Source organism: Petromyzon marinus, chromosome 18 (assembly GCF_048934315.1).
Source record: "Petromyzon marinus isolate PM22_M1 ecotype Great Lakes invasive population chromosome 18, UKy_Petmar_22M1.pri1.0, whole genome shotgun sequence".
In the NCBI taxonomy this organism is placed as follows: Eukaryota; Metazoa; Chordata; class Hyperoartia; order Petromyzontiformes; family Petromyzontidae; genus Petromyzon; species Petromyzon marinus.
This window is the reverse complement of record NC_133684.1, coordinates 9,264,233-9,290,599: the sequence shown is the minus strand read 5'-3', so window position 1 is coordinate 9,290,599 and position 26,367 is coordinate 9,264,233. Positions and strand designations below refer to the sequence as shown.

The 26,367-nt window shown below is 59.3% G+C and overlaps 2 protein-coding genes across 3 annotated transcripts in view; one reads left to right on the top strand and one right to left on the bottom strand.

Moving 5' to 3' along the window:
• Positions 1 to 15,582, bottom strand: part of SLC10A7 (solute carrier family 10 member 7) — a 37,455-nt gene extending 21,873 nt beyond the window's left edge. Inside the window, exons 1-7 of the mRNA XM_032956364.2 lie at positions 14,654 to 15,582; positions 13,067 to 13,149; positions 12,560 to 12,696; positions 11,640 to 11,715; positions 10,248 to 10,286; positions 2,687 to 2,722; positions 283 to 366 (exon numbers count right to left, since the gene is read on the bottom strand). Of these exons, the coding sequence (XP_032812255.1) occupies positions 283 to 366; positions 2,687 to 2,722; positions 10,248 to 10,286; positions 11,640 to 11,715; positions 12,560 to 12,696; positions 13,067 to 13,149; positions 14,654 to 14,753 (555 nt within the window). The 5' untranslated portion in view covers positions 14,754 to 15,582. The remainder of the gene's footprint in view (positions 1 to 282; positions 367 to 2,686; positions 2,723 to 10,247; positions 10,287 to 11,639; positions 11,716 to 12,559; positions 12,697 to 13,066; positions 13,150 to 14,653) is intronic.
• Positions 15,583 to 15,658: 76 nt separating this feature from the next.
• Positions 15,659 to 24,769, top strand: OBI1 (ORC ubiquitin ligase 1). 2 transcript variants are annotated; one of them, XR_012942189.1, is made up of 7 exons: positions 15,659 to 15,790; positions 16,922 to 17,057; positions 18,891 to 18,982; positions 20,353 to 20,580; positions 21,867 to 21,955; positions 22,612 to 24,401; positions 24,474 to 24,769. XR_012942189.1 is itself a non-coding variant. In XM_032956252.2 (6 exons), exons 1-6 carry the CDS (start codon positions 15,659 to 15,661, stop codon positions 23,081 to 23,083), a joined length of 1,149 nt encoding a protein of 382 aa, XP_032812143.2. In that variant the 3' UTR covers positions 23,084 to 24,769. The 2 variants fall into 2 exon arrangements, 1 of the variants encoding a protein (XP_032812143.2); XM_032956252.2 differs by having other exon boundaries at positions 22,612 to 24,769.
• Positions 24,770 to 26,367: the final 1,598 nt, after the last annotated feature.

Sequence of the window (26,367 nt, the reverse complement as noted above, 5' to 3'; positions counted from 1 at the left end):
CGGGTGGGCAGGGCGCCCCCCCGCCCCCCCCCCCACAAGCACCCCCTAGCACCGGCCCTGGCGTCAACCCTGCCCCCACGCACCGCCGATCCCACACCCGAAGTTCACCCGAGGCTCAATGGGGAGACGACGCAACGAGGGGGCGAAGATCCTCGCCCTCTCTCACCGTCCACGCGTCAACCGTGACGCGGGGTCAAGGCGGGGATGATGATTCCAGAGGGGTGGAGGGAGCAGTGGAGCAGAGGGAACCGTGAGCAGGCGAGGTGAGGAGGAGGGACCCACCTGGCCGATGACGAGTGGCACCACCACGGTCATGAAGAGCTGGAAGAAGATGGAGGTGAACGGAACGGCGGACGATGAGCCCAGCTGCACCACACACAGGGACACACGTCACAACCACACGCGTGTTACGTACACACACACACGTGATTTACGCGCGCACGCACACGTCATATACACACACACACTAACATACATGCCACGTACAGACATCATAAACGCAAAGATTCCCCTGTACATCCTTAACAGACTACAGGAACAAGTGCTGGTAGCAAGCACCTGTGAAAGCCGGCACGGCACACGATGGCGTGGGTGGTCAGAACCACGCCCGGCCGCCTTTGTCTCCCCAATGTTCATGTTTACACACAAGTTTAGATCATCGGGATCGTACCACAGTGCGCTAACCGCTACTCCACCGCTTCCCACGTATAACAATAACAACCGCCATTCGCCACTAAGTGGCGGTGACGTCACCACGGCGCTTGTGCCAGGCTACGTGCACGTTAAGGCCACGTGAAGAGTCGAACGCCCGCTGGCGGGAGGTCTCGGGACAGACCCAGGTGCCATGGGTTGACTGACTGAGATGACTGGCCGATACATCACCTGTGCACCCTACTGTGCCTACTTGCTGTGTTTTTCCCACTTACACGCACATATGTACACACATACACATCACATACACACAACATGGGAATACCACATATACATACGTATATATATATCACGTACACACACCTCACGCACAACAACATGGGAATACCACACACACACATCACATACAAAAACACGCGAAAGATGTACACACACACACACACGTGACCACACATCACATATTTTGTAGACACCGCACATAAAATACACACAGAGAATATAAACAACCACACACACGACTCGCACAAACAAGCATACAACGCTCGCACACACACCACAAAAGCACAAAGCAGACCGCGCACCACAAACACAGCATACAACAACACCTCCATCAATGCACACGATGGGGGTCGTGTTGCGGACTACTGCCGATGGCTATGTGTTGGCTGTGCTCATAGCTGTGGCGGTACTGATGGCGGTGGTGGCGTTAGTCGGTCCGTGGCCCCGTTGGTGCCATTGTCAGTGGACCTGGTTCAGGCAATGCTGGCGATTACGGCGGTTACGCTGGTGGCGTAGGTGGTGATTACGGCGGTTACGCTGGTGGCGTAGGTGGTGATTATGGCGGTTACGCTGGTGGCGTAGGTGGTGATTATGGCGGTTACGCTGGTGGCGTAGGTGGTGATTATGGCGGTTACGCTGGTGGCGTAGGTGGTGATTACGGCGGTTACGCTGGTGGCGTAGGTGGTGATTATGGCGGTTACGCTGGTGGCGTAGGTGGTGATTATGGCGGTTACGCTGGTGGCGTAGGTGGTGATTATGGCGGTTACGCTGGTGGCGTAGGTGGTGATTACGGCGGTTACGCTGGTGGCGTAGGTGGTGATTATGGCGGTTACGCTGGTGGCGTAGGTGGTGATTATGGCGGTTATGCTGGTGGCGTAGGTGGTGATTATGGCGGTTACGCTGGTGGCGTAGGTGGTGATTATGGCGGTTATGCTGGTAGCGTAGGTGGTGATTATGGCGGTTACGCTGGTGGCGTAGGTGGTGATTATGGCGGTTACGCTGGTGGCGCAGGTGGTGATTATGGCGGTTATGCTGGGGCACAGGTGGTGATTATGGCGGTTATGCTGGTGGCGTAGGTGGTGATTATGGCGGTTACGCTGGTGGCGTAGGTGGTGATTATGGCGGTTATGCTGGTGGCGTAGGTGGTGATTATGGCGGTTATGCTGGTGGCGTAGGTGGTGATTATGGCGGTACGCTGGTGGCGTAGGTGGTGATTATGGCGGTTACGCTGGTGGCGTAGGTGGTGATTATGGCGGTTATGCTGGTAGCGCAGGTGGTGATTATGGCGGTTATGCTGGTAGCGTAGGTGGTGATTATGGCGGTTATGCTGGTAGCGTAGGTGGTGATTATGGCGGTTATGCTGGTAGCGCAGGTGGTGATTATGGCGGTTATGCTGGTGGCGCAGGTGGTGATTATGGCGGTTATGCTGGTGGCGCAGGTGGTGATTATGGCGGTTACGCTGGTGGCGTAGGTGGTGATTATGGCGGTTATGCTGGTGGCGTAGGTGGTGATTATGGCGGTTATGCTGGTAGCGCAGGTAATGACTACGGCGGTTACGCTGGGGCGTAGGTGGTGATTATGGCGGTTATGCTGGTAGCGCAGGTGGTGATTATGGCGGTTATGCTGGTGGCGCAGGTGGTGATTATGGCGGTTATGCTGGTGGCGCAGGTGGTGATTATGGCGGTTATGCTGGTGGCGCAGGTGGCGATTCTGGTGGCCGAAGCCGATGCTCGCGCTGGGAGTTGCCGTTACTCACAAACATCAGCAGCAGCAGGGGCGTCACCACGATGCCCTGCAGGAAGAGAACGCACGCCATGAGTCGAAGGTCCCAACCCTTCCGCCCCGCACCCAACGGATCAGATCGCGAGACGGCAACAGGGGCAGGGGCTAAGCAGTGCCACGGGGAGGGGATGCGGAGGAAAGGGATGCACGCCAACAGAACTCACCCCACCTGCTGCTCCCACTCTACCCAGGAAACACCACCGCCCCCGCTGCTGCTGCTGCTGGGCCAACTATCGCGCAAGCGAGGGTGACCTGGGGGGCAGCCGCCAGCGACGCTCGGGGCTATGTTAACACTCAATTACGCACGTGCCCGGGGGCCGTCTGCTGAATCTGCCCAAAACTCCCCAGCTCCCCGCTCCACACTTCCCGTTCCGCGAACTCCTCACCACCCCGCCGGGAGCTCCTCACCATCCCATCCAGCTAGCTCCTCGTCATCCTCACGGTTCCCGTGAGCACCTCGCTCGGGAGCGACCTCTCGCCTCCAGGGCGAGGGGTCGGGCCGCGGGCTCGCGGAGCGCCAAGCGGCCACGGGGCGCGGGGGGGCACGTGGGGCACGTGGGGCACGTGGGGCACGTGGGGCACGTGGGGCACGTGGGGCACGTGGGGCACGTGGGGCACGTGGGGCGCGTGGGGCACGTGGGAGCGAGCGAGGAGCGGGGGGCCGCGCTGCGGTGGTTTCCGCGAACGGCACTGCCGGACACGCTCATCGGTTCGCGAGCCGAGACGGGGTGCGTGCGGCCTACGGCGAGCACCGGGCACCGCGGGCGTCCGCAATGTCAGGTGGCTCGGGTTCGAATCCGGTTCCGTGGTTTGCGGTGACGCGCCGTGAAAAGGCAGCTCGCGGAAAGAGGCGAGGGAGCGGCCCCCAGCTGCGCGGGGAAAACCTGCGGGCGAGGGACCCCCGGGGGCGAAGAAGGAACCCGTGTGTGTGAAGAGGACCCCTGTGAGTGATGCACGGAGCTTGGCGGTTAGGAGCGGAATCCGTGGGTAGATGTGTGAATGAAGAAGCCCTGGGGCGAGTGACTCCACCGACTCACAGTGGCCGATTCGGCTCGGCGTGCCCGGCCGTGCTCTGGCGCCCAGGCGCTCGCCGTGGTGCCTGGCGGCGGCGCGTGTGACTAAGCTCCAATCTGTAGCTCGTTAATATTTAATTGGGCAGTGCCAACGCGAGCCGTCTCCATTACCAGCCCCGCGAGGACCGGGATGGACGTGGGCAGCACGGGGGGAGCCGAGGCGATCCGGACCCACACGCAGAGACACACAGGCACACGCACGCACAGACACACAGAGACGTACGCAGAGACACACAGGCACACGCACGCACAGACACACAGAGACGTACGCACAGACACACAGGCACACGCACGCACAGACACACAGAGACGTAGGCACAGACACACAGGCACACGCACGCTGAGACACACAGAGACGCACGTCCAGACAGTCACACGTGCACACACACATACAGAGACGTACATACAGACACATATACAGACAACAGGGCACATATATAACACTAACAACACTCGCCATTCGCCACTAAGTGGCGGTAAAGTCACCACTGCGCTTGTGCCAGGCTAGGTGGACTTTGAGGCCACGTGAAGTGTCAAAGACTTGCTGGAAGGTCACGGGACAGACCCAGGTGCCATGGGTTAACTGAAATGACCGTCAGATGCACCACCTTTGCTCCCAACTTTGCCAAATTTCTGCCTTTCAGGCACCTGGCGCGGCGCTTGCTGTTGTGAGCGTCACTCCTGTGCCCTCCACTGTTGCTGGAGGGCGAATGCCTCCGACACAGCATAATGCACATACACACACACGCTTACATTCACGTACACACTCTCATATGGGCTCACACACACAAGACTCTCACACACTTAAAAGACTCGGACACTTACCTACACACACTCAAAGATGCTCACACACGGAAGCGATCTCGCACACATACTCAAACACTCTTTACACACTCTCACACGTATTCGCTCACACAGAGATGCCACACGTAGCCTGCACAGGCTCTTGTGGCAAACGCTGCTGTTGAGTAGCTGTACAAAGGGGTGGTGGGGCCAGCACCACAATCACTCACGAATGCCAAATAAGACAACAACAACAACCGCTGTTCACCGCTAACTGGCGGTAACGTCACCATGGTGTTTGGGCCATCCTATGTGCACTTTGAGGCCAGGTGAAGTGTTGAAGGCTCACTGACAGGAGGTTACGGGACAGACCCAGCAGGTGCCATGAGTTGCCTAAGATGACTGGTTGATGCACCACCTGTGCCCCCTACTGTGCCAACCTGCTGTGCTTTAGCCACCCGGCGCTCCGCTCGTTGTTGCGAGCGTCGCTCCTCCGCCCTCCGTTTTTGTTGGAGGGCGACTGCCTCCAACTGCCCAGTAGCAGCGTCCTTCACGAGCCTCCTCCACAGAGGCTGATCTTGACACCGCTGGTACCAGTCATCGGCAAGTCCACTCAGCTCCACATCCTCCTGAACCACATCAGTCCATCTCTTCTCGAGCCCATGCCGCGCCCGTTTAGCCCACCCTATATCCAGCCAAACAGAAGCTGCTTGAACATGTGGTGGCTGGGCATGCGGGCTACATGACTCAGCTAACACAGCTTTGCATTCCGGATGAATTAAACCGATGGGATTCTGTCCAGATCTTTCAAGGATCTTCGAGCTCCTCGCACAATTCAGCCTGCTGGTCAAACACAGGGATGGAACCGCATTGGAGTTGAATAATCCTTGCCAAACACACACACGCACTCACACACCGACAAAGATCACCCATATAGCCGTAACAGACTTTAGGGGCAAGTGCTGTTAGCGAGCACCTATGAAGGCCGGAACGGTACAGGAGGGGGTGGGGTGGCCAGCACCACGCCCGACCACCTTTGTCTCCCCAGTGGCGATGTTTAGACATCGCACCAGGTACTCATTTGAGGCTGAGTCTACCTAGGGGGAGGCTCACGACCGGTTCAGATAATCGTCACTGCTGTTGGCCGTGAGCGGGAACCGAGCTCGGGTCGCCGGGTTCGCAGCGCAGCGCGCTCACCGCCACACACTGCCACAAGCACTCGCACGCGCGCGTAACGCAATCACGCCGCACTTTGTTACCGAAACACAAACAACAACAACAGCAGCAGCAGCGTCCCCGCTTGAGGGTAACAATCGGCGACGTTGCTCGACTACGGCGGCGGCACGAAGGCCGCAGCGCTCGCCTGGGCCGCCGCACAAACATCGTTTGCCGCGGCCGCGCCATTAATCTAGGGCGCGCGTAACGCGGTTACCCGGGGTGCGCGTAACGCGGTTAACGCGGCCACGGAGCGGCCCAATCGAGTTAGTCCCAGGAGCGCCTTTAATTGCGAGCGAGACGGACGCGCCGGGCGACGCGAGCCGACGCGTCTACGGACCCCCCCCCACCTTCCCCTACCCCGCGGCTCGGCGCGGACAACAAAAGATCCCCCCCAGCACCCCCCCGCAGCCTTTAATAGACTGTTGGGGCAAGTGCCGTGAGCGAGTCGACGTAAGGGAGGGCTCAGGACCGGTGCAGGTATTCGTCACCGATATTGGCTGCGAGCGGGAATCGAACTCGGACCGCTGGGTTCGCAGCGCAGTGCACTGACCACTACACTTCCGCTTTCCACATATTATAGAATATGCACACGCACACATCGGACTGCATGCGCAACACATGACCGCGTGTGCACACACACACAACCTAATACGTACAAACCTAAACCACACAGACACGCACAACAGCTGCCATTCGCCACTGAGTGTCGGTCACATCTACGCAGCACCTGTGTGCCAGGCTAGATGCACTATGAGGCCATGTGAAATGTGGAAGGTTTGCTGACAGGAGGTCATGGGACAGACCCAGGTTCCATTGGTTAACAGAGATACTGGCAGAGCCACCACCTGTGCGAACTTGCTGGATATCAGCCGCCAGGCGCTTCGCTCGCTGTTGTGAGCGTCGCTCCTCTGCCCTCCGAGGGTAACTGCCTCCAACTGCCCAGTAGCGTCCTTCACGAGCCTCCTCCATAGGGGCCAATCTAAACACCGCTGGTACCAGTCATCGGCAAGTCCACCCAGCTCCACATCCTACTGTACAACATCAGTCCATCTCTTCTCGAACCCATGGTGGCCAAACAGAATCTCCTTGGTCATGTGGTTGCTAGGCAGCAATTACCAGATAATCAGCAGACATAACGTTTGACCAATAGGTAGCCATGCCGTGACAGTACCTGGACATCGCTCAACCTTCTATTGTATCTGCACCGGATGGAAATTCCTCCGATACAGCCATAAAAAGCTTGAACTACGTGCTCAATGAAGATGTTAAATAGTGTAGGAGCCAGAGGACATCCCTGTCGCAAGGTGAACCGGGAATGGTTCTCACACCCGGCCACGCAGCTTTACACAGCCTGGACCATGTGCACACACACAGCCCAATACATACAACTCGAGTCACACACACACATACAGAACTACACAAAGACCTACAAAGGCACAAACACACACACAGAACCACACACACACATTAACTGAACCTTATGTAAAACTACAAGCACACAAACTACACGTAGATCTATAAAGACAAAGATTCCACTATAGTCTTAACAGACTGTTGGGGCAAGTTCTGTTGGCGAGCACCTTGAAGGCCAGCATGGCACACGAGGCGGTGGGTGGTCAGCACCACATACAGAACCACACACACACAAACTGAACGACACATAGAACTACACTCACACACAGAACGACACACACACGGAGGTGTGTGGAAGGCTTTGGTTATAAGCTCACAAATCTTCACCAATTGTACCATCTCTCTGGCTTTCTATTTACGTGCAATGACAAAGGGCCATTATCCGAAACGCCACCTATCGCGTATGTTTCAGGTCACACACAGTGGTGTTGTTATTCTTCACATGGAACATGTCGAGTTCTTTGCTGTGCTTGCGTACCACTGCCAACGCAGCAGCAGCAGCATCACCAGATCATTTGTTTCGCAGCCCAAGCGCTGTCCTGCGCGTTACCCCCGAGCCCAGCTGAGTGGGCGGCACCGGCCGCTGGGAGCTGCTCCAACAGCGCAACGCCAGAGCCGACTCTCTGCCCATCGCCTCCCGCGTTTCCGTGCCGATTGCTCGCGGGGAGAGCCGCGGCCCACGGAGCATTCGGCCGCTCCTCGTGGACACGCGAGCGGAGGCCGCGGCCCCTCCGGCCGCGCGGCGCGGCTCCGCACGTGGCACGTACGGCCCTCCTGCCAAGCCATTGTTGGGCGAGGGCCTCCGAACGCCGTCCAGCTCGTGGAGGTTACAGTGACCGTACATGGCCACGCCGGTCATGGTGGGTTTGTGTAGGCGGGGAGCACAGAGGTGCAAGTAAAGCGATGGGTTTTGCCGCACTGCCCTCTGGTGCCCACCGCATAGCTGCGCCGCAGCAGCAGCCTATAGCACCCGATGTACGAAATAGTGGTGGTCGCCCATGCAAGCACCATCCAAGCTGAACCTCGGCTAATGCTTCACGAATCAGAACAACGACTTGTAAATCGAGTGCGTCGTTACGGCATCCTGATGTCACAGGGACGTCACCCCCACACGTGACACGGAGAGTCCGTGACGTGACGCACACGACGGTTGTTTGGCCGAACCGTGAATTTAAGATATTATTATTTAGTCATGGAGCCATAAACTCACTTGGGCAATCTCTGGGCGCACGGACTAGTCAGCTCGTAACAATTCACTCCCATCAATTAATTCGCTCGTTATCCAATTTTTTTATGGGCACAAGTTGAACGTAACAAGAACATTAGGATGCAAGGGTGAGTAAAGAGGGAGACGAGGCGTGAGATCACGGCCGGAGGAGGACGCCGTCGCGACACGCCGTGCAGGAGGAGCGATCGCACCACCGCCCCGCGGCGGTTCCACACGCACCTTTGCGATCGCGCAGAATCGGCAATCTATTCTCATTCACCTTCACTTCACACCCTCCTCCCGCCCGCCCGCCCGCCCGCCCGCCCGCCCCGCGTTCTGCGTCCCGTCTCGCGACCATAGCTCAGTCCGCGCCGTTCACCTAAACCTGACGGTCATCGATAATCCACACGTCGTTTGCATAATATGCGAATAATTGATTCACCCCCCCCCCCCCCGGCACGACCGACCGCGTGGATCGCAGGCGGTAGCTCAGAGATTTAATCCATGTCGACTTCACATCCACCGTCCCCCTCTTCTTATTCTTCTGCCATTTTAATAATCGTCATCATCGGCCACCTTCATCATCATCATCATCGTCGGCCAAGGTGAATCCGCTGCTGGATGCGGATTCACCTCTCAGAACATCCCAAAGCCACCACCTCTTTACCTTCGGATGTTTGTTTTTCAATACAACGCACACACGTTGCTACTGGGGGGATTGGGAGCCACATGGTTGGTGTTCACGTTTCAAATCACGTATTGGTTTGGTTCAGATGCGTTACGTCCATCGACGGTTAATTACACAAAGTAAACAAATCTCATGGACGAAGCTCCACGCTCCCGTGGCACAGTCCAGGACACACAGAGCCCAGGAGGGCGTAGCTACAAGGTAAGAGCCGCTCGCTGGAGTCTGCGGATGGATCACCTATCTTTCTCGAATCGCCGTTCATATCGGCTCGCCGTGGGCTGGCTCGCCGTGGGCTGGCGTGCCTCTCTCTCGCTCTCTTTCTCCTGCGCCCCCCCCCCCCCCCATCCTTACCACACGCCGCCAATCCCCCACGACGTGCCCCCACCCCGCCACTCCCCCGTCCCCCCGGGGAGGCCCCCCCATCTCACCGGGAAGCAGTGACTCAGCCAGCCAGAGCGCTCGCCCCCACAGACGCTCGTGACTAATGCGGCAGCTCGGCGCGGCGCGGGGGGCCCGCGGCGAGCGGGGGCTGAACCCTGGCGCGGCGCCGTGGGTAAAAGCAGCTTAACGCAATTACACGCCGAGGGGGGGCAAGGGGCACGGGGATTGGGGGGGGGGCGCGGTAATGGGATCCGAGTTGGTCTCTTCCCACCCGCGCCCCCCTTGTTGGGCCTCGCAGGGGTTTCACGACCCCCCCCCCCCCCCGCCCCCGACTATCGTGGGGGGGCGGCAGAGAGCGAGGTGCAAGTAACGCTCGTGCGATTCTGTGGGAGTCTAACCGAGTGTGTGTGTCCCTGTGTGTGTAGCGGTTAGCGCGCTGCGCGATGAACCCGGTGACCCGAATTCAATTCTCGATCACGGCCACCACCAGTGACGATGATATGAACCGGTCCACGGCCTCCCCGAGGTTGATTCGGCCTCAAATGAGTACCTGGTGCGGTGTGTAAACACCGCCACTGGGGAGACAAAGGCGGCCGGACGTGGTGTTGGCCACCCACCCCCTCGTGTGCCATGCCAGCCTGCATAGGTGCTCGCTAATAGCACTTGCCCCAAGAGTCTGTTAAGGCTATACGGGGTATCTTCGTCTTTGTGTTTGCAGAGAGTGCGTGGCCGATGACGGATGAATGCCCATGTGTGCGCACGCTTCTCTCACCAGAAAACTCCCGAACGCCGAGTTGAAAATCGCCGCAGCCTGCGGAGAGAAGGAGCGGGGAATGAGCACGGGCAGCGAGGCCATCAACCACGCACGGCCGCAACGAGTCGTGACCGCTCATTAGCGGGCACCTCGCACCCCCACGGCAACCTCTGACCTTCGACGGTGGCACCAAGCTCGGCCCGGGCCATCAGGGAGTACTCTTAAGGGCCAAACCAAGACCAGGGCCCCACACGGTCTGAGTCTTTTACGGGAGGGCCCTGCCAAGTTGGAGGGGTGGTGTTGCTGCTGCTGCTGCTGCGTGATCCCAAATCAGTGATTGCCAGGTGATTTTTTGCTACTGGGATACCGGTTACACCGCACGGTTTTATTTTTTTAGCTATGGGAAGAAACCCGAGAACCCGGAGGAAGCGCACGCAGGACAGGGGGAGAGGGACAGCACACAAACTCCAACACAAACTCCAACACAAACTCCAACACAAACTCCAACACACTGGGACCGAACTCCTCGAGTTGCGGACCACCCTGGCCGCCGGTTCCATCGCTCGCGGCCGCCAATCGTCGTGGGCGGCGGTGGGTGAAGGGATCGGGCACGAGTGCGGGCGAAGAGGTGAACGACGTGCGGACGCCTTCGCACTCGCTCGCGTTGCACGGGGCGGCCGAGTGCCGGTGGCCGTTTGTGCGCGCCGTAATTTGCAGGGCGTCAGCGGCAATTAGCGGGGAGCGGGCGCGACGCGCGCTCCCAAACGCATTAACCCTCTCTCCGCCGGCGATCGCGAAAGTGGCGACACGCCAACGTTCGCTTCGTGCTCCCCCGCCACCTCCGCCAGCCGCTCGCGGGCGCCACGCGGCGCCGGCTCAGAGCGGCGGCGCCGGCTGACCCCGGGCGGACTGCTCGCGCGCCGCCACGAGGGGTTAAGTGAGCGCGGCGGGGAGCGGAGCGCGGGAGCGTCGCGGGCGAGGGGATTAAGCGCGTGCCGCCCCGCGCGGGCCCCTGACACTGATGGATGGTGCTCCCCGGCACCGGGCCCCGGGCAGCCGCGAAACGTCACCGGCAGAGTCTCGCTCCCGCGAGCGGAGAGAACCGGGCACCGCCAGCGTGGCCCCCGGCGCAGGACCGGTGGCCCAGGTCTCCGCGCTTCACGAACAATGAAGACCCATCGGTTCCTGCTGCTCCATAGACACTCGACCCCCCTCTTAAGAGTTGGGGGTGGCGGTGGTTCTTGATCGTTGGCGTCGTTCCGCTTGTTATTACCAAGGTCATCAATTCTAATTCTTCCGGTTTACTCCCGTGAGCGATAAATCGCGTGCAAAATAACGACAGAACAATCGATGATGGTTTTGTGGGGCGAGGAAAACGTTCACACGTGGGGCCTCGTGCCACACGCTCACCTCGTTGCCCCCCACGGCCTTGGTGAGGATGACAGCGGAGGAGACCGGCGGGGGCATGCAGGCCACCACCTGCAACCTGTCACACGCGCACACACACACACATTAACACATACAAAGATAAAAATACAAAGATCCCCCATATGGCCTTACCAGTCTGTTGGAGCAAGTGCTGTTAGCGAGCACCTATGAAGGCTGGCATGGCACACGAGGGGGTGGCTGGCCAACACCACGGTCGGCTGTCTTTGTCTCCCCAGTGGCGATGTTTACACACCACAACAGGTACTCATTTGAGGCCAGGTACTCTGGGAAGCCCAGCATCATCGGGCAAATTGCCCGATGATGCTGGATGTAATTACCAGCGAAACGTCATACTCAAACTGTAAATGTTGTGGATTCACTCTTCAACACACCGGTGGGCTAAAGTAGTGAACTATTTGTCTTTTGTCAACGTGACACTTTATTTTGCTGATTGGCCGTGTCGGGTGGTGGAGGGTTACGACACATTTATAAATAACGCGATCTAATCCAAAAACCTTTATTATGGATTATTATCCTGGTTTACCCACCGAGTATCAAGACTCACATTCGGGAGGGCCCTGCCGATTTTTCGCAGCAAGTGGCGATGTCGCGAATGCGTGCGATCTCAATCGAGTCACTTGCAGGTAATTGTTCAGCAGCTGGGACGTTGCGTGGCCAACACCAGTTCCACCACTGTGTGTGTGTGTCAGAGCTATGAGAGGAAATAAGAAAACCCGGAGGGAACCCCACGCGCAACAGGGGGAGAGAACACACAAACTCCACACGGAGAGGCACCCGGCTCGGGATTCGAACCCACGGGGCTTCTTGCCGCTAGGGGACGAGTGCGGCGAGTGCGGCCCCCGGCGCGGTGCAGGGTAAGGCGCGTTTGGTCTCTCGCGCACCCTTGCAGCAGCCATGGGTTGAGTCCCGTGAGCGCCAGCAGCCGCAGCAGCAGCCACACGGCGAGCGGGAAGAAGCCGAGCGTGAAGCCCTGCACCAACATGTGCAGCCGCACGTGCAGCAGGGCGCTCGTCAGCTCCTGCGCCCGGCGCCACACACAGACAGCATCGTTACCGGTAACGTCTCACACACACACACAGCACCGTCACACATACGCAGTATCGTCACACACACGCAGTACCATCACACGCACACGCAGTACCGTCATACGCACGCAGTACCGTCAAACACATGCAGTTCCATCACACACGTACCGTCACACACACACACACATGGCCTCGTTACCAGCACCTTCACACACACACAGCACCGTCACACACACAGCACCGTCACACGCGCACACACACAGCGTGAGAGCCGGTGGCCCTGTCGCCAGGGAGAGCCTGCGCCCCAGGGGGGTGACGCGGCAAGGAGACGCCCCCAGCCCCTCACCACCCTCCTCCCCGTACCTCCGTCTTGAGCGAGAGGCCGCTGTTGAAGAAGATGGCCGAGACGGCGACGTAGGTGATGGTCACCTCCGGCTTCAGGGGCCCTGGGAACGAGCACGGGTGCCAGTGTCACGGCAGCGGCACGAGCGGTGTGTGTGCGGCATGGGCAGAGCGACACGGGTAGCACGAGCGGTGTGTGCGGCATGGGCAGAGCGACACGGGTAGCACGAGCGGTGTGTGCGGCATGGGCAGCAAAGCGCGAGTTGCAAAGTCCCGGTTGCAAATAATTAAATAGTGGACCCCCCCCCCCCCGGGGAGCCCTCCATCTGCTTCATATCCCAGGGCCCGGGTGATAGCCCAGCGGGTGGTGCCTTCGCCGCTTGTTGCAAAGGTTCACGGTTCCATTCCAGCGGCCGTCCCGGTTAATACTGCGCTGTGTGCATCGACCCTAAAAACAAATCCCCTACGCGTCGCCTGCTTCACGGTGGAAGCGAGAGATCCCGCGACGCCAGCCGCAAGATTAGAACATCATCAAGAGTAGAACATCATCAAGAGTGGGCCATCATCAAGAGTAGAACATCATCAAGAGTAGAACATCATCAAGAGTAGAACATCATCAAGAGTAGAACATCATCAAGAGTGGGCCATCATCAAGAGTAGAACATCATCAAGAGTAGAACATCATCAAGAGTGGGCCATCATCGCTTGCCAGCGCCTGGGTCCGAATCCGCTAAAATTAATCCCGCAAATCACTGGACTGGGATTCTAGGCGGTAATCATCGCCTCTCCCTACTGGCAGACGAACGCCCCCGGCCAGTGGAGCGAAGGAGACTCATCCCCGAGTTTACCGCCTGCTTACAACAATGTCATCTGGACCGGGCCGTTGGGGGGGACAAAAACGGTGGTTTTAAGGACGATCCGTATCCGTAGGGGACTATCATCAATAGTTTTTTGCTTGTTAAATACCGGCCATCACAGCAGCCACGATCTATCCACTGCTGGATGAAATCCTCCCTCGCCATCTCTCACGGCGCTGGCACTCGGCGATGCCCATCCGCGCTTCTCTCCCCCCCCCTCCACCCTCCATGGAGCTTCGCCCTCCGTCGTTAGTCTCGACCACCCGAGCCATCAATCCGAGACCTTCCTGCCAAGTTCCTCCTTGTCTGTCTGTGCAAACCTGCGTCGTGACACGCGGGGGTCGGGTGGGGTGGGGGCTGCGAGGCGCGACACGTGGAGGCGGACCCCGGCCGCGTCAGTGGTGCCACGTGTCGCGCTACACTCCGTAACCCTCCCCCCACCCAACTCCACTCGGGACCCCCCCCACCGAACTCCACTCGGGACCCCCCCCCCCACCGAACTACACTCGGAACCCCCCCCACCCAACTCCGCTCGGGACCCCCCCACCGAACGCCACTCGGGACCCCCCCCCCCGAACTCTGCTCCCGGTCTTCCCACGACCCCGCGCCGCGGCACCACACTTTGTTGTTGTTGAGGGACCCGCGCGAACCCCTTGGGAGCGGACCCCGGAGCGGACCCCGCTCCCAAGGGGTGACGCTGACCCCCCCCCCCCCGTCAGACCCCCCCCCACTGCCGGACCCCACCACTCACCGCCCTTGACGCCGATGCTCGGTTCCATCCGCGCCAGGCCGATGGCCGCGACGATGCCGATGAGGAACCATTCCTTGCGCAGCTTGTCCAGCAAGCCCATGGCGGCCTCGCCCCCTCCTCCCCTCCGCGGGCCCCGGGGTCCCTGCGGGTTCGGTGGCCCTGGGGTCCCCCGCGGGTTCGGTGGCCCCGGGGTCCCTGCGGGTTCGGTGGCCCTGGGGTCCCCTGCGGGTTCGGTGGCCCCGGGGTCCCTGCGGTTTCGGTGGCCCTGGGGTCCCCTGCGGGTTCGGTGGCCCTGGGGTACCCTGCGGGTTCGGTGGCCCCGGGGTCCCTGCGGGTTCGGTGGCCCTGGGGTCCCCTGCGGGTTCGCCTTTACCCCTTGCGAATCACCCCCTCGGTGCCGGGGGCACCCTCCTCCCAGACGCCGCCGCTCTCTCCGCTCTGTCGCTGGGCCAACTCGACTCGGTCCGCGTTCCGCGCGGCGTTTGCCGCTCGCCGCGAGCGACTTGGGGGCGACTTGGGGGCGACTTTAACTCGAGTCGAGTCGACCGCGAGAGTCGTCCACGTCGCGGGGAACGTCTCGCGCCGCGCGCCCTCCAACCTCGCCGCCGCCTCCGCCTCCTCCTCGGCGCGCCTCCTGCGTGGTGATCACGCTGCTGACATCTCTCGCTCCTCCTTGTCGCGGTGGTTGTTGTTGTTGTTATTGGTGGTGGAGGTTGTTGTTGGTGGTGGTGGTTTTCTCGTGGTGGTTGTTGTGGTTGTTTCTTGGTGGTGGTGGCTGTTGTAGGTTGTTGTTGATGGTTGTTTCGTGGTGGTTGTTGTTTCGTGGTGGTTGTGGTTGTTGTTGGTGGTGGTTGTTGTTGTTGCAATCGGAGTCCAACCCGAGCATCCACCGCTCGGAGTCCCTGGGCCGCTTCCGGTGTCTCGCGCCGGTTCAAAGGGCGGGGCCGCGTGACATCACCAAGCGGGGGGCGGGGCCCCCCCCCTGGACACGTGGTCGCTTCAGACATGGCGGCGCCCAGTGGCGGCGGTGGTACACGTGGATTACTGGTGCCGGCCGCTGGTTCTGGCACCGCGTCTGCACGGGGCGTATCGCTCTCGTTCACGCTGCCCGTGTCGTGTCACGTCTGCCTCAACAGGGTAAACGCCGAAGGCGGCGGAGAGAGCGGTCCACGCCGCACCACTCATCCCACCCGCCCACTCCCGGCTCCCGCCAGCGTTCACTCATCAACAGCCTTGCACGTTGCTTCACGACACTCTCCGCTTGTCGCCACCGCATCACCTCCTCGCCACCAGCGCTCGTCAATCCCCCGAGCACGAATTCTCACTCCGCGATCTCTCCAACACACATCCTGGTGCCCTTGTGTCCTCCGAATCAATCGCAGCAATTACTTACTCGTACGGCAAACCCCATTCTCTCCGTACAGTCCTCATCCTCACCCATCATCCTCATCACTCGTTAAACTCCACAACCTCTTCATCACGCATTATCTTTGTCAAACTCCACGACGATTGTCAATAACTCATTCTCCATCGCTGATCCATATACACCACTCATCATAATCATTATCTTTTCAAACGAAACTCATTCATAACCATCCGTTTCCGCTCGTCAAACTCCACTCACTCATCAGTCTCCACACAATCGTGGAACTCCTTCCTAGTAATCATCAAATTAAACTTCTGCTCTCATCCAGCTACACTCACCTAACATCAAAGGTCTACGGGGTGGAGCGGTGGCTCGCAGTGGTAGATTCACTGCGCTCTGAACCCCACAAACTGAGCTTAATTCCCGGCCACGGTTAACTTTAGTGGCGAGTATTATCTGAACCGGTCCTGGCCCCCACTCACCAATCCACACTGCGGCTGCGTGGTGAAGTATAGTCAAACGGAGATAACCACAGCAAAACCCTCACCTCTCGCAAAGGCCTAGCAGGAGCAGCAGTGCGATTAACAGCGGTAATAGATGCTGGCAATTCTCCAGAATTGGTTCAAGAAAGTGTGCTCGTGTTGAAACAATGCTGCTGAAATGACGCACTGCCAGAATGCCGTGTGGCTGATAGAATGTGAACAATTATACTTGGATCTATTTTTTATGTGGAGGGACGCTGATGAGAAAGTCTCGATTTTGCCTTATTAAGGCAAACGTTCCCCACCCCGACCGTGCAGAGAGAGAGAAAGTCTCCCTGGATATCTGTCACGCTCCTGCCAGCATCTTGGCCGCGCGAATCGGGCAGTGTTTCTGACTCTCTCCTCTCCCCGACTCTGCAGGTTCAGGAGCCCATGTGCTGCCCGAACCTGCACGTGTTCTGCACCGCGTGCATCGAGCTGTGGCTGCGCACGAGCCCCCACTGCCCCGTGTGCCGCTGCCCGGTGACCGCCGAGAGGCCCTGCGCTCGCCTCATCGGTGAGCGCTGCGGCCGGTGGGCAACCCCACGGCGTGGGAAAAGACGACGACTCAACCCTCAACCCTGCTCCACCTCAACCCTACTCCACCTCGACCCTTGCCCGAAACAGCTCCACTTCAACCCTACCCCTAGCCTGCTTCACCTCAACCCTATCCCTAACTTCCATCTCAATCCTAGCCCCTAACCTGCTCCACCTCAATCCTAGTCCCTAACCTGCTCCACCTGAACCCTAGCCCTAAACCTGATCCACCTGAACCCTAGCCCTGAGCCTGATCCACCTGAACCCTAGCCCCGAGCCTGCTCCACCTCAATCCTAGTCCCTAACCTGCTCCACCTGAACCCTAGCCCTAAACCTGATCCACCTGAACCCTAGCCCCGAGCCTGCTCCACCTGAACCCTAGCCCCTAACCTGCTCCACCTGAACCCGAGCCATTAACCTGCTTCACCTCAACCCTAGCCCCTAACCTGCTCCACCTCAACCCTAGCCCCAAACCTGCTCCATTTAACCCTAGCCATTAACCTGCTCCACCTCAACCCTAACCCCTAACCTGCTCCACCTCAACCCTAGTTCCTAGCCTGCTTCACCTCAACCCTAGCCCCTAACCTGCTCCACCTCAACCCTAGCCCCTAACCTGCTCCACCTCAACCCTAGTCCCTAGCCTGCTCCACCTCAACCCTAGCCCCTAACCTGCTCCACCTCAACCCTAGCCCCTAACCTGCTCCACCTCAACCCTAGTCCCTAGCCTGCTCCACGTCAACCCAAGCTCCTAGCCTGCTCCACCTCAACCCTAGCCCCTAATCTGCTCCACCTCAACCCTAGCCCCTAACCTGCTCCACCTCAACCCTAGCCCCAAACCTGCTCCACCTCAACGCTAGCCCCTAACTTGCTCCACCTCAACCCTAACCCCTAACCTGCTCCACCTCAACCCTAGCCCCTAACCTGCTCCACCTCAACCCTAGCCCCTAACCTGCTCCAAGTCAACCCTCGCCCTTAACCTGCTCCACCTCAACCCTAGCCCCTAGTCTTTCTCCACCTCAACCCTAGCCCCTAACCTGCTCCACCTCAACCCTAGCCCCTAACCTGCTCCACCTCAACCCTAGCCCCAAACCTGCTCCACCTCAACCCTAGCCCCTAACCTGCTCCACCTCAACCCTAGCCCCTAACCTGCTCCAAGTCAACCCTAGCCCCTAACCTGCTCCAAGTTAACCTAGCCTCTAACCTGCTCCACCTCAACCCTAGCCCCTCACCTTCTCCATCTCACCCTAGCCGCTAATCTGCTCCACCTCAACCCTAGCTCATAATCTGCTCCACTTCAACCCTACCCCTAGCCTGCTCCACCTCAACCCTAGCCCTAACTTCCATCTCAATCCAGCCCCTAACCTGCTCCACCTCAATCCTAGCCCCTAACCTGCTCCACCTGAACTCTAGCCATTAACCTGCTCCACCTCAACCCTAGCCCCTAACCTGCTCCACCTCAACCCTAGCCCCAAACCTGCTCCATTTAACCCTAGCCATTAACCTGCTCCACCTCAACCCTAGCCCCTAACCTGCTCCAAGTCAACCCTAGCCCCTAACCTGCTCCACCTCAACCCTCGCCCTTTACCTGCTCCACCTCAACCCTAGCCCCTAACCTGCTCCAAGTCAACCCTAGCCCCTAACCTGCTCCACCTCAACCCTAGCCCCTAACCTGCTCCAAGTCAACCCTAGCCCCCAACCTGCTCCACCTCAACCCTAGCTCATAATCTGCTCCACCTCAACCCTATTCCCTAGCCTGCTCCATCTCAACCCTAGCCCCTAACCCTGCACTGCCTCCCTCCCCCTCCCCGCCCAGGTGGGGGCGACGTCCCGCACCCTCCTGGGAGCCCCACACAGCGGAGGCGGTTGAGGTCAGCGCGGCTGGAGGTGCTGCGGAAAGAGTACGAGGTGCGTTGAGATGCGGAGGCCGAGAGCTCCTGCGTGGAGGCCGGGGAGCGAGCCGGTGGACGGCTTCAGCGGTGGCCTCGTGTCAGATGTCTTTAACGATCGCAGCGGAAGCGGTGCTCCTGCTGTGTGCTCCGTCACTCGGTCGTGTAGACGTGCCGTCACGGACACGACGTCACGGACACGACATCACACTGTCACGGGCACGACGTCACGGACACACCGTCCTGGACACACCGTCCTGGACACACCGTCACACCGTCACGGGCACACCGTCACGGACACACCGTCACTGACACATCGTCACGGACACACCGCCACTGACAGACCGTCACGGACACACCGTCACGGGCACACCGTCACGAACACACCGTCACGGGCACACCGTCACGGACACACCGTCACTGACACATCGTCACTGACACACCGTCACGGACACACCGTCACTGACACACCGTCACGGACACACCGTCACGGGCACACCGTCACGGACACACCGTCACGGACACGCCGTCACAGACACAACGTCACGGACACACCGTCACGGACACGCCGTCACGGACACGCCGTCACGGACACGACGTCACGGACACGACGTCACAGACACACCGTCACAGACACACCGTCACGGGCACACCGTCACGGACACACCGTCACGGACACGCCGTCACGGACACACCGTCACGGACACACCGTCACGGATACACCATCACAGACACAGCATCACGGACACACCATCACAGACACAGCATCACGGACACACCATCACAGACACACCGTCACGGGCACAACGTCACGGACACACCGTCACGGGCACACCTTCACTGACACACCGTCACTGACACACCGTCACGGACACACCGTCACTGACACACCGTCACTGACACACCGTCACGGACACACTGTCACGGACACACCGTCATGGACACACCGTCATGGACACAACGTCACTGACACACCGTCACGGACACACCATCACAGACACACCATCCCGGACACACCGTCACGGACACACCGTCATGGACACACCGTCACGGACACACCATCACAGACACACCATCCCGGACACACCGTCACGGACACACCGTTCCGGACACACCGTCATGGACACTCTGCGCCCGACGCACCATCACAGACACACCATCACGGACACACCATCACAGACACACCGTCACGGACACACCGTCACGGACACACCGTCATGGACACTCTGCGCCCGACGCACCATCACAGACACACCATCACGGACACACCATCACAGACACACCGTCACAGACACACCGTCCCGGACACACCGTCATGGACACTCTGCGCCCGACGCACCAGGTCACGTTGCTGCCTCGCCCTCACCCCCGTGTCCCCCTCACTCCCAGGAGGAGGCGGAGACGCTGGCGGTGGAGGTGGAGCGGCTGCAGGGAGAGAACAACGCTCTCTGGGCCCAGCTGCGGTCGAATCCGGGCGAGCCCGCGGGGTCGGAGGTCGACGGCCGGCCCGCGGGGTCGGAGGTCGACCCGGCGGTACTGCTCGCGCTCTCGGGGAAGCTGAAGGCGGCGCGCGATGAGCTCCGAGCGACGAGAAACGAGATGAGCAGGGAGCGCGAGGTGAGAGCGACTCAGTGGTCTGCTACCGTCATGTGACGGTCCGCTTCGGCATCTGCGGTGATAAGCTCGGGGGTTATGCATCACCACTGGCGGAGCAGGTGGGGGGGGTGGGGTGGCACGTGCCCCCCCAATGATTCGATCGAAATCCCTTATGTCGATCGGATCATTAGGGTTTATTATTAATAAATCGGCGTTTTGCGACCCCCACTGCCACTGTGTAGCATATTATTACGTGCCAGGGACTCTATGAGATGATAGGACAAATGTCTGAGTCCATCATTGGCAATAAGTAACGGCAAAGCGGTTATAAGTGACTCACAGAATTGTGCGCAGTTGCGTCTACAGTACACGACTTCCCTGAAGGCATCGACACCTTCAGCGAGCGCGATGCCGATCACACAACGCGGTTCGAGTTCGACCCTCGATCGGTGGCTGCGCCATCGCCGCACACGCGTCGAATAAAAATCAAGGGACAAGTTCTTACTTATTACTAACAACTCCTTACTAACAACTCCTTACTAACAACTCCTTACTTACGAACAACTCCTTACTAACAACTCCTTGCTTACCAACAACTCCTTACTAACAACTCCTTACTAACAACTCCTTACTTACTAACAACTCCTTACTTACTAACAACTCCTTACTTACTAACAACTCCTTACTTACTAACAACTCCTTACTTAGTAACAACTCTATCATCTTTCATTGCTGGAGGGGTTGCCCCCCCCCCCCCACCTGAAAATCCTGGCTCCGCCATTGCGCATCACCACGCTCCGGGAGATCAAGATACTGCGTCCCGTCGCACGCAGATCCACCCCGGGTGACACATCGCTGCGCTCTGGGAGAGGGGGACGACGCCGCTAATGAATCCCTCTCACCCCCTCTGGCGGATGCCCCGAAGCGAGCGCCGAGTGTGGGAATTCACTGCGCCGCGGTGGGGCGGGGGTGCTTCGTGGCGGAGGGCGGCACGGGGGATCAGAGGCACTCACAAATTACCTTGATCTGTGATGGGAGGGGGTGGAGGGTGAGGAGGGGGGTGCAGTGGAGGGGGGTGGAGAGGAGGGGGGCGGAGAGGAGGGGGGTGGAGTGCCGTCACTGCCCTCCATCGGCGTCCTCGGTCGATTTTGCGCGCGCGTCTCTACTGACATCCTCTCACCTGCGGCTTCCTCACCTGTCGCTCCCTCACCTCTCACACTCCGCGCGAGAACGTGCGTGCGTTTCCAGGCACCCGCGCGCGCGCGAATCTGACGGCCTCTGCGTGCGTGTGCCCCGTGCCGTGCTAGGTGCACGCGCGGCTGCGGGAGGAGAACGTCGACCTCCAGCGCGAGAACCAGAGCCTGCGCATGGAGATCGACAGCCGCTCCCCGCACAGGTCGCGACCCCAGCGCCGCGTCGAGCCACAACGGCCTCCTGCTGCCCAAACGAGCTCATCGGGTCCCGCCGAACCCAGGGGTGGAAATTCCACGTTCCTGTGGTGGTGGTGGTGGTGGTGGCGGCGAGTCTCTCCCGAGGACGGCCGCTGTTGGCTCGACCACAAAGTGGCACTCATTTCATGGGCCCTGGGGTGATGATGTTGATGAGGGGCCGCACCGTACGCAGGAGACGGCCCCCAGGATTCCGCAGTCCGGTGTCGTGGACCGTGAGTCCGGTGGCGACGCGGTCATTCTGACTCCCTGGGTTGAGACCTGAAGACGCCGCTTGGTTAGACGGCGTTCATCTCGCCGCGGGCCGATACCACCCGGAGCCAACATTTTACGTGCTCGGCCGTGTCGGTCGGTGGAGGGTCTTGACGACGCAAAATTTGGCCCAGATCGTTAGGTGGCCGAACCAAAAAGTCGATTGCGAATCAAGGGCATCTCGGGCGGTGCCATTGGCCATCTTCGGAGCGACGGCTCTGCGCCCGGCACGGAGTCCTCGCCGCGTGCCACGCCGGGGTGCCTGCCCATGCTCAGTGCGCCGTCTCTCTCTCGCTCTCTGTCTGCAACTTCTCTAACTCGGTCTCTCTCTCTCCCCCCGTCCCCACGCAAGGTTCGGCCGCGCCACCGTCGCCGCGCTGCAGGCCAAGCTGGAGCAGCAGCGGCGCGAACTCGGCCGCCTGGGCAAGGCCCTGGAGCGCAGCGACCGCTACACCGACGAGCTGGAGGCCCGGCTCGCGGGGGCCGCGGGGGCCGCGGGGGATCCCCGGGAGGGCCGCGAGGGAACCGCCGCCGCCGCCGCCGCCGGCCCTCCGCGGCGGGGGGCGCCCGGCGGCGACGCCGTGCGTAGGCTCGCGTTCGACGTCGCCGCCGCTGCCTCGCCGCCACCGCCGGTGGGGAGCGGCGCGCTGCAGGGGGGGAGCGAAGGTGGCGGGGGTGCGGGGGGGCCGATCCCGTCCGGGGGGGTACCCCCCCCCCCGCCTGAGCCGAGTCACGGTCCCCTCCAGGGCGACGGAGAAGAAGGGGGTGGCGAGGGCGCGCCGGGATCCTCGCTGCCGCGGAAGCGAACGAGGGCCGAGGACTGACGGAGAGGGCGCGGGGAGAGTTCACGCGGAGACAAAGGGGGGCGGCGCCACGGGGAGGTGCGGCCCTCGCCAGCCCGTCAGCCTTTGTCTTCCCAGTGCTGATGTTTCCGCGCCGGTTCCTCGTTTGCTGACCGTGGCCGAGACTCGAACTCGACTCTCCGGGTTCGTAGTGCGTTGCGCGAACCACTGCGCCACCGCTCTTGGGTCACCTCGAGAAGGACATCGACACACACTCTAACGTACACACACACACACTATACTGTATTGTGGATAACGGTTCAATTTAGTGGTGATGTTGATATGTTACTGGGGCGACGTGGGCGGTGATGTTGCCGTGGTGATGTTGGTAGCAATTTTTCCTTGGTGATGTTGTCATGGTGATGTTGGTGGCGGTGTTGCTACGTTGATCTTGCCATGCCGATTTGGCTATCGGGATGTTGGTTGCGATGTTGCCATGGTGATGGTCCAGTGTCCTCTCACGTGGCCGGTAACGTCCTTCGCGCATTCTCGCGAGTCGGTGCCGCCGCGCTGTCTCACATGACCGAGGGGTCAAGCAGGCAGCAGTGCACCACCTTGTCGCGGAGCCGCCGCGGGGGAGAGAGGTCATGGCCTGCGGAGAGCGAGTGGCAGAGAGAGAGAGCGTGGCGGAGAGAGAGCGTGGCGGAGAGAGCGAGGCGGAGAGAGCGAGGCGGAGAGAGAGCGAGGCGGAGGAGAGCGTGGTGGAGAGAGCGTGGCGGAGAGAGAGCGTGGCGGAGGAGAGCGTGGCGGAGAGAGAGCGTGGCGGAGAGAGAGCGTGGCGGAGGAGAGTGTGGTGGAGAGAGAGCGAGGCGGAGAGAGCGAGGCGGAGAGAGCGTGGCGGAGAGAGCGTGGCAGAGAGAGCGAGGCGGAGAGAGAGCGTGGTGGAGAGAGAGCGTGGCAGAGAGAGCGAGGCGGAGAGAGAGCGTGGTGGAGAGAGAGCGTGGTGGAGAGAGAGCGAGGCGGAGAGAGAGCGTGGTGGAGAGAGTGTGGCGGAGAGAGCGTGGCGGAGGAGAGCGTGGCGGAGAGAGCGAGGCGGAGAGAGTGTGGTGGAGAGAGAGCGTGGTGGAGAGAGAGCGAGGCGGAGAGAGAGCGTGGTGGAGAGAGAGCGAGGCGGAGAGAGAGCGAGGCGGAGAGAGTGTGGCGGAGAGAGCGTGGCGGAGGAGAGCGTGGCGGAGAGAGCGAGGCGGAGAGAGTGTGGTGGAGAGAGAGCGTGGTGGAGAGAGCGAGGCGGAGAGAGAGCGAGGCGGAGAGAGTGTGGCGGAGAGAGCGTGGCGGAGGAGAGCGTGGCGGAGAGAGCGAGGCGGAGAGAGTGTGGCGGAGAGAGAGCGAGGCGGAGAGAGCGTGGCGGAGAGAGCATGGCGGAGAGAGCGAGGCGGAGAGCGCGTGGCGGAGAGCGAGCGCGAGGCGCGTCGATGGAAACCGCGTTATCAGAGCTGGAGTTTTGCCAAATAAAATGAGGAACCAAGTCTAATGTGCCGGGGTTTCTGTGAGGAGCCATTAGTGACCGAGCTAACACCATCATTGCCTCGCTGCACTCGAGAAGCCAATTTCCTCGCAACTCGGGCCGTGCGAGTCTGTGGGTCTCTATGAGAGTGTGTTTCTCCGTAAGTCTGTGCGTCTGTTTAACACGTCGGCTTTCGCGACCGCAATAAAGGTTTTGGGTCAAGACTCTTTGCAAGTCTGTCGGTGTTTATGGTCGTGTCTGTGTAGGTCTATGTGAGTCTCTGTATAAGTCTATGGGATTATATGTGAGTTTGTTTATGTCTATGGGTCTCTGTGCGAGTCTAATTCTATGGGCTTCTATGTGAGTCTCTGTTTAGGTCTATGGACGCCTCTGTGAGTAATTCTATAAGCTATGTGAGTCTCTGTTTAGGTCTATGGACGCCTCTGAGTAATTCTATGGGCTTCTATGTGAGTCTCTGTTTAGGTCTATGCGGCCTCTGTGAGTAATTCTATAAGCTTCTATGTGAGTCTCTGTTTAGGTCTATGGACGCCTCTGAGTAATTCTATGGGCTTCTATGTGAGTCTCTGTTTAGGTCTATGGACGCCTCTGAGTAATTCTATAAGCTATGTGAGTCTCTGTTTAGGTCTATGGACGCCTCTGAGTAATTCTATAAGCTTCTATGTGAGTCTCTGTTTAGGTCTATGGACGCCTCTGAGTAATTCTATGGGCTGCTATGTGAGTCTCTGTTTAGGTCTATGGACGCCTCTGTGAGTAATTCTATAAACTTCTATGTGAGTCTCTGTTTAGGTCTATGGACGCCTCTGAGTAATTCTATGGGCTTCTATGTGAGTCTCTGTTTAGGTCTATGCGGCCTCTGAGTAATTCTATAAGCTTCTATGTGAGTCTCTGTTTAGGTCTATGGACGCCTCTGAGTAATTCTATGGGCTTCTATGTGAGTCTCTGTTTAGGTCTATGGACGCCTCTGAGTAATTCTATAAGCTTCTATGTGAATCTCTGTTTAGGTCTATGGGGTCTCTGTGAGTAATTTTATAAGCTTCTATGTGAGTCTCTGTTTAGGTCTATGGGGCCTCTGTGAGTAATTCTATAAGCTTCTATGTGAGTCTCTGTTTAGGTCTATGGACGCCTCTGAGTAATTCTATGGGCTGCTATGTGAGTCTCTGTTTAGGTCTATGGGGCCCTATGTGAGTAATTATATGGGCTTCTATGTGAGTCTCTGTATACGTCTATGGGATTATATGTGAGTCTCTGTTTATGTCTATGGGTCTCTGTGCGAGTCTAATTCTATGGGCTTCTATGTGAGTCTCTGTTTATGTCTATGGGCCCTATGTGAGTAATTCTATGGGCTTCTATGTGAGTCTCTATTTAGGTCTATGGGGCCCTATGTGAATAATTCTATGGGCTTCTATGTGAGTCTCTGTATAAGTCTATGGGATTATATGTGAGTTTGTTTATGTCTATGGGTCTCTGTGTGAGTCTAATTCTATGGGCTTCTATGTGAGTCTCTGTTTAGGTCTATGGACGCCTCTGTGCGAGTCTCTGTGAGAGTCTATCGGTCTGTGAGTAAGTCGTTGGGGAGCAGGCTGAGACCATCACGTGGCCCTCTCGCGAACTCGCTGGCGGTGAGAAACTCTCACTCCAGGAACCCGGCGATCCCAACCCGGCTTCTGTCACGACCCCTTCGCGAGTCCTCTGCTCCATTCCCTCTCGCCTCAATCCCCCTCCTGCAATCCTTCCCGATGCTCAGCCGCGTAGATCACCCCCCCCCCCCCCTGCCTCCATCTCTCCTCCTGAACGCATCCAT

Excerpts from the sequence above, each read along its gene's own strand:
- OBI1 (XM_032956252.2), top strand. The coding sequence starts at position 15,659 with ATGGCGGCGCCCAGTGGCGGCGGTGGTACACGTGGATTACTGGTGCCG. Across the intron at positions 15,791-16,921 it reads GTCACGTCTGCCTCAACAGG|GTTCAGGAGCCCATGTGCTG; the intron begins GTAAACGCCGAA and ends CCGACTCTGCAG. Across the intron at positions 17,058-18,890 it reads GCCCTGCGCTCGCCTCATCG|GTGGGGGCGACGTCCCGCAC; the intron begins GTGAGCGCTGCG and ends CTCCCCGCCCAG.